General features: G+C 40.4%; 2 protein-coding genes across 4 annotated transcripts in view; both read right to left on the reverse strand.

Moving 5' to 3' along the window:
* LOC109418423 (disheveled-associated activator of morphogenesis 1) overlaps positions 1–13,712 on the reverse strand; it is a 333,193-nt gene that overhangs the window by 26,212 nt on the left and 293,269 nt on the right. The gene's annotated exons all lie outside the window — the stretch shown is intronic.
* Positions 7,842–9,009, reverse strand: LOC109426159 (CD151 antigen-like). Its single transcript, XM_019701593.3, has one exon. The coding sequence runs from the start codon at positions 8,909–8,911 to the stop codon at positions 8,228–8,230; it is 684 nt and encodes a 227-aa protein (XP_019557138.3). The 5' UTR covers positions 8,912–9,009; the 3' UTR covers positions 7,842–8,227.

Here is a 13,712-nt window from a genome sequence, read left to right on the forward strand (position 1 = left end):
GCAAACATCTTCGCAGTTTTTTTTAGAGTAATCTTCGCAGAAGTTTAGGAGGAATGTTCGGTAGATTTTCCGGAAGAAATTATGGAAGAATCTTTTAAAGAAACTTCGCAGGAAATTGTGAAGGAAATTTAAGAGAACTTTTTTGAGAAACCCCCGGATGAATCCTGGGAAATAAATTTTAAATTTATGTCCTCGGAGGAACTTCTCCAGAAATCCTTGGAGAAATTCTGGAAACATCCAAGGAAGATTCTCGCAGAAGCTTTTTGAAGAAATCCTAGCATAAATTTCTGGATGAATCTACGATCCAGAAATTCTGGGGAAACTGTTGGAGGAATTCCAGAAAAAATTTGAAGGTCAAAGACAATTCTGGAGAATTCTTCGGAGAAGTTCATATAAACCCTTGAAGAAATTTCTTGGAGAATTCTTGGAGAAATTGAAAAGAAAATCAATAGAAACATCTTCTGAGCAATTCCCTGAGCAAAATTATACAAATTTTTCAAATGTTTCCATTTCAGAATTCTTGACGGTATCTTGAAATAGAATTCTGGAAGAATATTAAAAGTAATGTTCGGGAATAAAATATCGAAAAGTTCTTTGGAATCATGGGGAGAATTCCCGGAGAAATTGGTAAAAAAAATCTCGAATAACCTTTGTAGGAATTCCTGGAAATATTTTCAAATAATTTTTTGAAAGAAAAAACAATCTTAGCAAGCATACTCGAACAAATTCTAAGTGAAACTCCTAGAGTAATTCATAGAAGAAGTCCTGAAAGGAATTTAAAAAAAATTCTCGCTTAAATTTTTAGAAGTAATTTATATGGGTTTTTTAAATGGTCTACCATAAGATATTATAAATCTTAATGAATAATAAATATGTGCATACCAAAACATTAATTATTTGAAAGTTTTTAAAGAATTTTTGAAAGACTTTTCTGGTTAATTTCTGAAAATTCTATCGGATTGCTGATGAAAAAAAAACAATAAATTCTAAATCCTCAGTACGGAGGAGTTTCTGGAGGAATTCCTGGATGAGTCTTTGGGGGAACATCTGGAGGAGCATTTGTTTTAGAAACTTTCGTAGAAATTTATGAAGAACTAGCAGTCCCGGCAAACGTCGTCCTGCCTGCCTACTCTGTTTTTTAACATCCGGTTCCATGAAGAAATGCCCCTTAAAATTGAAATTCAGATTTTCCCGTTTTTCTTGCCTTCCCGATCACTTCTTCTAATTATTTTTTCGTACGAACACGTCGGAGCTCTGGCGGGATGCAAAAGTGAAAGAATCATGCCGATCTGTTAACCCGTTCCCGAGCCTATTCGTGACATACAAACACCATTTCATTTTTATTTATATAGATTTCGGAAAGCCATTTCTTGAGGACTCATTGGAGAACATTATGGAACATTTTGTGCATGAATTACTGGGAAAATCTCACCAAATTACAAATGAATCCTTTTATAAAAATCTTCGGGGGAGTTTTTGAAGGAATATTTAAAGGAATTTAGGGAGGAATCCTAGCATGAACCTTCGCAGGAATTTCTAAATTCTTGGAAAAACTTCTAAAAGCATATCCACGGAAAATTCTGGGAGAAGTTCGTGAATGAATAATTTCTGAAGGCATTCTTGAACAAATATTTTTTGCAATTTCTCATCGTAATAGCAACAATCAATATGAAACTGGAGAATTTGTTGTGACGCCAGTCGTTCCCCCAGTAAATTCGCCCAATACTGGTGTTTCTAACGCCACGCTTTCAATGTCAGTTTGCTCCGCCCATCTTTATCGAAGCAAGACTGAGTGCACAAATCTAGTGATCATGACAACAAGAAAAAACGATTATTTATTGACACATTCCAGAAAAGAAAAAAAAGAACATTCATCTTCTCTCGGCCAACGAGAACCAGCGGGCATGTGTGGCTGTTCCAGAGGAATGACATTTCATTTTCTAACCAAAACAATCCGCTTATATCCGTCCATTACCGTCGCTAGCCGAGGACCTGCGTGGACCCTATGTTACAATTAGCGAAGTAAATTATCGGAGTACATCCAAATTAAAAAAAAATATCATAAATCGTCTACCTATGTCTATGAATTCCATAAGGAGAAGACAACTTATCAAAATGATCCGTGCAAAAAGATTGTACAACTATGCAGACTGGAATCGAACCATAAACGTCGAGATCACTGAGCTCTTGTTTAACCCACACGGTTATCAACGCTTGAAGATATGGTGTTGCTAAATGTGTATAAAAATCAATCTGTCAGTTGACACTGCGTCATTGGGCAATCTTTCTCGTTGTCATGGTCACTAAATTGGCGAACTCAGTCTTGCTTTGATGAAAACGGGCGGAGCAAACTGACATTGAAAGCGTCGCTTTCAGTATTGTCTTAGTATTAAGTCTATGGTAATAGGCTGTTTTACCTCACGCAAATGTGACAGGAAAAGGCCTATCAGAAGGCCGGCTCCAGAGGCACGTTATCCTCCATTTGGGACATTTGTGCCAAAGGCCTAATTTCCCGCACCAAATAAACAGTGCTGTAATGATTGATTACAGCACTGATTTGCGTTGCGTAATGAACCATTACAGCACTGTTTTCAGGTTTCATCAACTTCTTGATGCTTTCTGGACGCAGTTTTGAAAATTGTGACAACTGCACAGTATAACCAACAATCAATATGCAACTGGCAATTCGCCCGTGACTCCAATTACGTCAACTTTCAATGACCCCCATCCCCCAGTACATCATATTTGAATGGGCACAAGAAGGCGGCGCTTTTAACGCTTCTCGCTGTCAATCACAGTTACCTTTGCCCGTTCATAAATAATTTCGTCCACAACAAACGAGCTATAAGAAAGTACAGTGAGTTGTAATTTTTCAAAAAGCATCCATTCAACACTCTCATTTCTCTTCTAAAATGGTTCGACGCTTCGGATCATCGATTCATTTACTAGATACGGTACGTTGTTGAGTGCATTGCGTCATATGTGTCCTGTTTATTAGGTCCCTCTCATCGTTTCCTTTTTCTACAGCAATTGAAGATGCCGTCTTTATCCGAAATGGATTATAGGGTGTCTCACGCATACCAGGAACCTACATATTATCGAACTTGCATGAACCTAAAATCTTTTTCCATAGGGTTTCAGCTTATGGTCTTACCTTTCAGAAAAGCCCTTGTTCAAAATATTCTATCGGTAAAAATTGAAATAAATCAAGTTTGAAAATTTTCTATCAAATGAGGTATATTCAGAGCATAATTTTGTTGATCATTCCGAACTGCAAACAACAAGGCATCGTGCGTGACCTGTCACATACCCGATGGTCTCTTCTTAGTTTTATAAACATTATATTCACTTGTCATTTCTCCGGCATATGTGTTATATGATCAGCCCAAGGGGTCTGCCGTGGTTAATTAGTTCATTTTTTTCTATTTTGTGGGCTTCGTGGTCATGCGGTTAGTGGTGGTAAACGTTTAGGTGTATATGTAGTAAGTCATGGAGTGAGACTCGGAAAAAATCTTTTCGTGGAACGAAAAATTCCTAACTAGCTTCTGTGTGTTGTCGGTTATATGATGATAGCAATATTCAGTCTGTTCAGCGTCTGGCTGAAGACGGTGTGAATTGCCATATTTGTTTAATATTTTAAGTAACATGAACATTCGCCGGTGCGATTTCCACACCAGCCTACCCCTACCGCAATATCGCAGCTTTTTCCATCAGACTTTATTTACGTGGTTAGCTTAAGTTATGCCATCGTCCTGCAAACAATTGGATGGAAAACAACTAAGAAGCATCAACGAGGGCAGCAATGTATGTGTGGTGAGGCACACATTATATCAGAAGACGAGGCACGCTATTTAACAATGTAAACTTCAATTTTAGACGTCAATTTGTGACGTCATCCTTATCGTCCTTTTACTTGGAGGAAATTGATGAGGAGCAATCGATCGTTCAAAAAGTCATTTGATTATTTTCAAAACCCCGTATTTTAGAGAAAAATTGAAGTTGCTTTATGAAAATTTCACTGCAACGTCAGAAAATATAGGAAATGATGTGGTCAAAATTTGAATAATTGTAATCCAGTGATTTGGGCCACAACCATCGTCAAAGTTGAAGTACTTATTTGGATGCCCACAGTTTTCACTCCGTATTGACCATAATGAAGCACCAGCGCAGCAGAAAAACCGACGTCAATTCGTTCCATACCATGTTTAGTTCTAAGTTTTTAACAAACAATTAATATTGTATGACGCGTTTACTAGAATTTCCGTATATTAGTTATTTATGATATGACATCCCACTCGTAACACATAGTGTGTTACGCGTAATCCGTTACAAACATATGTCAATGAATAGACAATTGTCTATAATTGTCAACTTAAGTTTTGTGTATGAATTTCAAATGTTAGCTACTGTAAAAACTTTACTGTAAGCAAACAAGTGATGTTACACGCGTTACTATATATTACAATGCGTTACCAAGTGATGCCCACCAACTTGCTTACAATAAGGTACACTAGATGAAAACTGGATCTTATATTTTCTGACGCTGCAGTGAAATTTTCATAAAGCTACTTCAATTTTTCACTAAAATACGGATTTCTTCAATAGTATTTTTTTCACATAACTTATCACAATTCAAAATATGAAATTTCTATTAATTTGCAATTTTGATCATAGATTGTCAATATAAACTGATGATGAAGTGGTGCAATTTTCAGTCAAAAATATTGATAATTGCCAAAGCTACAAAAGATTGAACTTGACGGATTTTGGGAGGAAAATTCGGCTCGTTTTTTCTTGCTACTGAGTACTTGGAGATCTTGCAGGCGATATGCTAAGCTCATTTATCTGAGAGCTGGCGCGGGTTGCATCAGACGTACTCGTACTAGTGAAGGACGCCGATCGAAAGTGCTTCATCTACACATTTTTGGCGGAGGTAGTCCTTGCACTAGCGTTTGCAGGTATCTTGCCTAGGGGGGGAGGTGGTAAGGACACTACAATGATGGTGTAATATATGATCATGGTGCGAAATAGAATCAAGGTGTCACACACAATATGAATTCCCAATATGGGGTTTCAACATGCTGTGGCCAAAAAGCTTTTATAAATTGACCAGTTGATTATTATCGAGCCCTGAAGAAGGTCCGATCCGAGGACCGAAACGTCGGCGAAGATAAGAAACAATCAACGCTAAAACCAAAGACTGCCTAAGCCGAAATTGAAAATCGCCAAGTACTTAACATTGAGATTCTGGAGGAGGCTTTGATAAACGTATCGTATAACTGGCAGTTTGAGTGTACGACTCTTTGGATGCACTGAATGTTGAATTTTTCGGCTAAGTAGTTGACAAACTCTTTCAACAAATCATTTGTTTAGTTCAACAGACATAGAACGAACAAAGATTTTTCCTTTGAAGATGGCAAGAAACATTGCCGACACGTTAAGAAACGCATACCAGGAACCTAAGTATTATCAAACTTGCATGAACCTAAACTCTTTTTTGACATTTCACACCGTCTTCTGCCAGACGCTGAATACCACCATATAACCACCGTATAACAGACAACACACAGAGGCTAGTTAGGAATTTTTCGTTTCTTGAGAAGTTTCTTCAGAGTCTTACTCCATGACTTACTACATATACACCTAAACGTTTAACTCCACTAACCGCATGACCACGAAGCCCACAAAATAAACAAATGAGCTAATTAACCACGGCAGACCCCTTGGGCTGATCATATAACACATATTCCGGAGAAATGACAAGTGAATATAATGTTTATAAAACTAAGAAGAGACCATCGGGTATGTGACAGGTCACGCACGATGCCTTGTTGTTTGCAGTTCGGAATGATCAACAAAATTATGCTCTGAATATATTTACCTCATTTGATAGAAAATCTGAAAATCTTCAAACATAATTTATTTCATTTTTTACCGATAGAATATTTTGAACAAAGGCTTTTCTGAAAGGTAAGACCATAAGCTGAAACCCTATGGGAAAAGATTTTAGGTTCATGCAAGTTCGATAATATGTAGGTTCCTGGTATGCGTGTGTCTGTTTTTATGCCTGGCAAAAGAGGAATAGAACCAGTGAGCACATTGTAAACCCATTGATCAATTTCCCCACGGATATGAAAAGAATTGATCAGAATTTAAAGGAAGACTGTACCTTCTTGAGTCAGGACATGCCTTCCAGAGTAACACTGTTGCTAGGTCTAACAGGTACCTTCTTAAAATTTATATCTAAATATATATTTTGTAACTGCCATCTTTGTTCCAAATAAAACTAGGCGCTGATGACAAGGCAAAACGGAATGTAACGACTCCCTAAAATGTGCTAATGGTCAAGAGAGATGCCGTACGCTGGTACAAGGCATGACAGATGTCATTCATTGAAGTCCCGAAGCAGTGCGAGATTTGGAGGGCAATCTTATTAAAATAATCATATTGTTGATGAATATTTTTATTTATAGTAATTAAAAGAAATGTTTTTTTGTTTATAATATATTTTTTTACTTTGTGCTTTTTTACGCTTTACGCCAATACACCAGCTATCGCTTGGGCTTCCATTTTGGATTAAGCCCAGTTTCCGTAATCCACATAATACCAATTTCGGTTAATTTCTGCCGAAAAAATGCATAGTAGCATCTGAAATTAATCCTATTCTGGCACTGCCAACCGACGTTGCCGATATTCAAGAGAATTATCCTCAGAAGAACTCAGTGTAGGGCTGTGCCTCTACGAACGTTTTCATTTTAGGGCTACACCACTTGAAGGTCTTTTTTACTGCCGTAACGATGGTTTCATCACTGGAAAGACAGGATCGTCACCAGACGCATATATTTTGTCTGCTTTAGGAGCGACGTGAAATATTCTGAGGGTGAATTTCGACGTAGAGACATTTTTTTCAGTATCGAAATAAACAAACAAGAAAACCCTGTTATCTTGGTTACGCGATTCAAATTTGTTTCGTTTGCTGTGATGAAGTGGCGAAAAAAGCGTCGCTTCAAGCGAAATAAGAAGCGGGCGAATTTTCTGGGGGAAAGTGGGGGAGCGAATGGCGTCACAAATGAAACTGAATTTGTTCCTGACATTTACATCTTGAACTTAAATCTATGGTATAACCTGCTTTGATCAGATTTTCTTAAACAAGGCTATGAAAATCAGTGTGCAATTTGATAGGAAAGTTTTGTTAAAACTAACCACAAGCGGTAATTTATGAAATTGCAAGAAACGTTGTACGCAACTCGGTGCAGAACTAGATTTTTACAGCACTCGTCGTAATTATCCAACTCGGCAAGCCTCGTTGGATAAATGTACGACTCGTGCTGCAAAAATCTTCATTCTGCACCTTGTTGCTTAACCGACTTTTTTCACCAACCTCGCCGCTGTGGAACGCGTCAGCGAGTTGCAAATGACCTAATCGTCCTGAAAGGGTTAAACGAACTTATCTCCTGCAAAGTAATGTATTTGACAGAACCTTGAGGAGCATGTCTTTTGTTCCTGAATAATGAATAGGTGAATAGTTTCTTATTGAAAGTGATCTTTCCTTACTGTAACCAGTCGTCGCTTGTATCTTACTTAATGGTCCCCTTGAACAACGATCATGTATGGGATCGACCACAGATTGTCGTCCCAATCACGCGCGACAATGGCTTCCCCATCAAGGCAAATTAGCGACGCATAAATCGTCTTTTGCTTGACCCCGTCTTTTTTTTTTAACTTATGCCAATACGTACAACGGGTGACGGAAGGTAAGTAAGTAAGTAGGTAATTACATTATATCTACCCTCTTGAAATATGCGAAGGTTGTTCCCCACAGGAGTCAGCGTCGTATTATAAAACGACTCAGACGACGAGACAAGATGGGATGGAAGACGAAAAAAAATGATCGCCCTGGGGGTCATCGGTAACATTGCTGGGTCCGTTGTGAACAGGGGTGTTAAACAGGGGTCTTTGCATTCCATGTACGGGGCGGCGATCACAAGGATGGAAAGTTACACAATCGCGGTGCGAGACATGCTATAGCTATGCAAATCTTGAACTTGATGGGACAAGGTTGTAAGAATTCCAAAAGAAGTTGGCAGGAAGCTATTTTTTAGCGTGATTTATTTATGAAACGTTCCTTGAGACAGCGGTTTCAGGGGTGATCACCGTGTATGATCGCACGATGGTAGTAATTAATTTATCACAAGAATGACGATGTCCTCTATTAGTTTCCGCATAGTTAAGTCAATTGATTCTTGATTCCGTTTGCGAAACAACTGGCGGACATCAGAGCAACGAAATTGATCGCGGCCAGCAGCAGAAGGCCAATTCCAAGGCCTTTGGTGACATGATGGATGTACTTTTCTAGAATTTGCGTACAACCTTCTGCAAACGATCTGCAACTAGCGTCCGATGATCCTTCGACGCAACAGGACTTCGGGATCCGTCCGCCATCGATCTGCCAATCCCGAAACGATCGCTTTCCACAGCATCCGTAGGTGGCTTGAAACCGATCGATCCGTTCGCTGGACACCGTAGATCTTAGGAATGCTTGATCGAACGCGATTTCCAATCGTTCAACTTCCCGATAGGGATTTCTATCACTGCTATGGAATAGAAATGCTGCCATGGCCAGTTGGAATGCGATCAGCACGACCAGCAGGAAGACGTACAGCACGATCAGCGAATACGATCCTCGCACAACTCCGTGGATGCCGTAGAATCCCGTGGCGGCAATCGCCCATCCCAGCACTACCGTAAGCTTCATCGTATTGGCCAGCACAGTATCCCGTCCTGTGACGGCGAGTATGTCCGAGAACTTGATCATCATGATCAGACCGACGATCGCCAGTCCTAGGCCGCTCAGGACCGCGATCACGTTCAGCACGATCAGCGATGTTTTGACGGTGGACATGTTCGGCATGTTTACCAAGTTCGAAGGATCGTCAACGCCTACTACAGTGCGGTGTGCGAAACGATCCCGCGGAACGTTCCCATGATTTGCGTGACAATCTCGCAAAGCCTACCCACGGTGTGTCTGGTAGAACAAATTTATTACAAAAAAATGGGCATCGCTAATTTTTACGCTACGTGAAAGTTGACGCTACCAGCTTTCATTCAAGCCCAACATCGAAATATTCCATCGGGGGAACTTTTTCATACAAAAATTGGGAATGTTTGTTAAGTAGAAATAGGGATTAATTTGGAACCGTGCATTTTGTATGGGGAAAAACAGTATTCTGAAAAAGTTGTTCGGGATCCCTCGGTGGATTTTTTTGGGGAACACGTTAAATGAAAGCTAGAAGTCCATATTTTCGAAAAACGGCGGATTTGGCGATGCCTAATTTTTTGTGATAAACCTTCACCATATGCACGCCGTGCTACCATTTTCAGCTTCCTAACTCGATCTGTGGACGTCGTGTAAACATCATTCACCAAAATAGAAATCTAGATGTGTTTTCATTCGGGGCGCATAATTTCCCTTTCGCTTTCGTTTGGGTATGGTCATTTCCCGTTCGACGCGAACCAATAATTCAGAAGTGATCGATTGGGATCGTGTCGTCGATCTATGCCGACCCGCGAAGGCGAGGCGCCATTAATCAACGGATTTTGTCGGTCGGACCCGTAACTACTTGGAATTGGTAGTCTGACACCAGCTAATACATAACAACTTTGAAAGCATACAGGGGGAACTCTTCTGCGCTGGTCCATTTTTGAATGATCGATGGGAATCGACGGTGTGGTGCGATTGATTTGTGATACGATCCGCAAACGCATCGCCACAGCTGATGACTTCCGTTCCGTTCCGGCACGCATATCTACAATCTTACATGTCCGCCGATCGAAGTAGGCATGCGGTGAGGTGTGAGATTGATTGAATCGTGTGTTGTTGTGTTGCGTTGATTGCGGAGATCGCGGCGGAGATGATCTAATCGCCGCAGTTGCGGTCATCCTGTACGATGATATCATGAAGATTATAGTGATCAACCGTATGAAAATGAGTGATCACTTGAGTCCATTTGTCGTTTCCCATGTAAACTTTAAATTGTTTACGTGTTTTGTAAACGATTTATGTTTAAAAAAGTTGTTAAGTTTTCCAAGCTTCAATCTAGAAGCTTTCCAATCTTTAGTCAAGAAGCTTTCCAAGCTTCAGTCCAGAAGCTTTCCAAGCTTCTGTCTAGAAGCTTTCCAAGCTTTAGCCTAGAAGCTTTCCATGCTTCAGCCTAGAAGTTTTCCAAGCTTCAGTCTAGAAACTTTCCATGCTTCAGCCTAGAAGCTTTCTAAGCGTCAATCTAGAAGCTTTGCAAGCTACAGTCTAGAAGTTTCCAAGCTTCAGGTGCTTTCCAAGCTCCAGTCTAGTAGAAACTTTCCATGCTTCAGCCTAGAAGTTTTCCAAGCTCCAGTCTAGAAACTTTCCAAGCTTCAGTCTAGAAGCTTTCCCAGCTAAAGTCTAGAAGCTTTCCAAGCTTCAGTCTAAAAGTTCTCCAAGTTCAGTCGAGGAGATTTTCAACCGTTAGTCTGGAAGCTTTCCAAGCTTCAGTCTAGAAGCTTTCCTAACTTCATTATGAATGTTGTCCAAGCTTCAATCAAGAAGCGTTCCAAGCTCCGGTCTAGAAGCTTTCCAAGCTCCAGTCTACAAGTTTTCCAAGCTTCAGTCTAGAAGCTTTCCAAGCTTCAGTCTAGAAGTTTATCAAGCTTCAATCAAGAAGCTTTCCAAGCTTCAGCCTAGAAGCTTTCCAAGATTCAATCTAGAAGCTTTCCAAGCTTCAGTCTAGAAGCTTTCCAAGCTTCAGTCCAGAAGCTTTCCAAGCTACAGTCTAGGAGCTTTCCAAGTTTCAGTCTAAAAGCATTCCAAGCTTCAGTCTAGAAGCTTTCCAAGCTTCAGTCTAGAAAATTTCCAAGCTTCAGTCTAGAAACCTTCCAAGCTTCAGTTTAGAAGCTTTCCAAGCTTCAGTTTAGAAGCTTTCCAAGCTTCAGTTTAGAAGCTTTCCAAGCTTCAGTCTAGAAGCTTTCCAAGCTTCAGTCTAGAAGCTTTCCAAGCTTCAGTCTAGAAGCTTTCCAAGCTTCAGTCTAGAAGATTTCTAAGCTTGAGACTAGAAGTTTTCCAAACTTCAGTCTGGAAGCTTTCCAAGCTTCAGTCTAGAAGATTTCCAAGCTTCATTCTGGATGTTTTACAAGCTTCAGTCTGGAAGCTTTCCAAGCTTCATTCTAGAAGCTTTCCAAGCTTCAGTCTAGAAGCTTTCCAAGCTTCAGTCTAGAAGCTTTCCAAACTTCAGTCTAGAAACTTTCCAAGCTCCAGTCTAGAAGCTTTCCAAGTTTCAGTCTAGAAGCCTTCCAAGCTTCAGTCTAGAAGCCTTCCAAACTTCAGTCTAGAAGCTTTCCAAGCTTCAGTATAGAAGCTTTCCAAGCTTCAGTCTAGATGCTTTCCAAGCTACAGTCTAGAAGATTTCTAAGCTTGAGTCTAGAAGTTTTCCAAACTTCTGTCTGGAAGCTTTCCAAGCTTCAGTTTAGAAGCTTTCCAAGCTTCAGTCTAGAAGCTTTCCAAGCTTCAGTCTAGAAGCTTTCCAAGTCTCAGTCTAGAAGCTTTCCAAACTTCAGTCTAGAAGCTTTCCAAGCTTCAGTCTAGAAGCTTTCCAAGCTTCAGTCTAGAAGCTTTCCAAGCTTCAGTCTAGAAGCTTTCCAAGCTTCAGTCTAGATGCTTTCCAAGCTACAGTCTAGAAGATTTCTAAGCTTGAGTCTAGAAGTTTTCCAAACTTCAGTCTGGAAGCTTTCCAAGCTTCAGTTTAGAAGCTTTCCAAGCTTCAGTCTAGAAGCTTTCCAAGCTTCAGTCTAGAAGCTTTCCAAGCTTCAGTCTAGAAGGTTTCTAATCTTGAGTCTAGAACAAACTTCAGCCTAGAAGCTTTCCAAGCGTCAGTCTGGAAGCTATCCAAGTTTTAATCTAGAAGCTTTCCAAGCTTCAATCTAGAAGCTTTCCAAGTTTCATTCTAGAAGCTTTCCAAGCTTCAGTCTAGAAGATTTCCAAGCTTCAGTCTAGAAACCTTCCAAGCTTCAGTCTAGAAGCTTTCCAAGCTTCAGTCTAGAAGCTTTCCAAGCGTCAGTCTGGAAGCTTTCCAAGCTTCAGTCTAGAAGCTTTCCAAGCTCCAGTCTAGAAGTTTTACAAGCTTCAGTGTAGAAGATTTCCAAGCTTCAGTCTAGAAGGTTTCCTAATCTCAGTCTAGAAGTTTATCAAGCTTCAATCTAGAAGCTTTCCAAGCTTCAGTCTAGAAGCTTTCCAAGCTTCAATCTAGAAGCTTTCCAAGCTTCAGTTTAGAAGCTTTCCAAGCTTCAGTCTAGAAGCTTTCCAAGTTTCAGTCTAGAAGCTTTCCACGCTTCAGTTTAGAAGCTTTCCAAGCTTCAGTCTAGAAGCTTTCCAAGCTTCAGTCTAGAAGCTTTCCAAGCTTCAGTCTAGAAGCTTTCCAAGCTTCAGTCTAGAAGCTTTCCAAGCTTCAGTCTAGAAGCTTTCCAAGCTTCAGTCTAGAAGCTTTCCAAGCTTCAGTCTAGAAGCTTTCCAAGCTTCAGTCTAGAAGCTTTCCAAGCTTCAGTCTAGAAGCTTTCCAAGCTTCAGTCTAGAAGTTTTCCAAGCTTCAGTCTAGAAGCTTTCCAAGCTTCAGTCTAGAAGCTTTCCGAGCTTCAGTCTAGAACCTTTCCAAGCTTCAGTCTAGAAGTTTTACAAGCTTCAGTCTAGAAGCTTTCCGAGCTTCATTCTGGATGTTTTTTAGCTTCAGTCTACAAACTTTCCAAGCTTCACTCAAGATCTTCGCTAGAAGCTTTCCAAGCTTTAGTCTAGAAGCTTTCAAAAGCTTCAGTCTGAAAGCTTTCCAAGCTTCAGTCTAGAAGCATTCCAAGCTTCAGTCTAGAAGCTTTCCAAGCTTCAGTCTAGAAGCTTTCCAAGCTGCAGTCAAGGGGGAGTCGCTGAGCACATCTTAACTTGCGCCAATTATTTTCAGTGTGCCACCGGGTATTGAATTGTGCCTCAGTGTGCCCCGAAGTGCCACTGCTTGATGATTCAGATTTTGCTTGGCAACTACCAAGACAACCAACTGTTTGTTTTCATTTTTGCAGGTCAAATGCACATGGTTGCCTAGTTTTTTCACCCAAACTCAAGTGTCAAAATTGTGCCTCAGAGTGCCTCGGTGTGCCACACAGCGTATAAGACGGTGTGCTTGGCACCTCTTGGCACAATGTTCCAAGCGACTAGCCCCTTGGCTGCAGTCTAGAAGCTTTCCAAGCTTCAGTCTAGAAGCTTTCCAAGCTTCAGTCTAGAAGCTTTCCAAGCTTCAGTCTAGAAGCTTTCCAAACTTCAGTCTAGCAGCTTTCCAAGCTTCAGTCTAGAAGCTTTCCGAGCTTCATTCTGGATGTTTTTTTTAGCTTCAGTCTACAAACTTCCCAAGCTTCACTCTAGATCTTCGCTAGAAGCTTTCCAAGCTTTAGTCTAGAAGCTTTCGAAAGCTTCAGTCTCGAAGCTTTCCAAGCTTCAGTCTAGAAGCTTTCCAAGCTTCAGTCTAGAAGCTTTCCAAGCTTCAGTCTAGAAGCTTTCCAAACTTCAGTCTAGAAGCTTTCCAAGCTTCAAGCTAGAAGCTTTACAAGCTTCAGTCTAAAAGCTTTCCCAGCTTCAGTCTAGAAGCTTTCCAAGCTTCAGTCTAGAAGCTTTCCAAGCTCAGTCTAGAAGCTTTCCAAGCTTTAGT

Source organism: Aedes albopictus, chromosome 3 (genome assembly GCF_035046485.1).
Source record: "Aedes albopictus strain Foshan chromosome 3, AalbF5, whole genome shotgun sequence".
Taxonomy (NCBI): domain Eukaryota; kingdom Metazoa; phylum Arthropoda; class Insecta; order Diptera; family Culicidae; genus Aedes; species Aedes albopictus.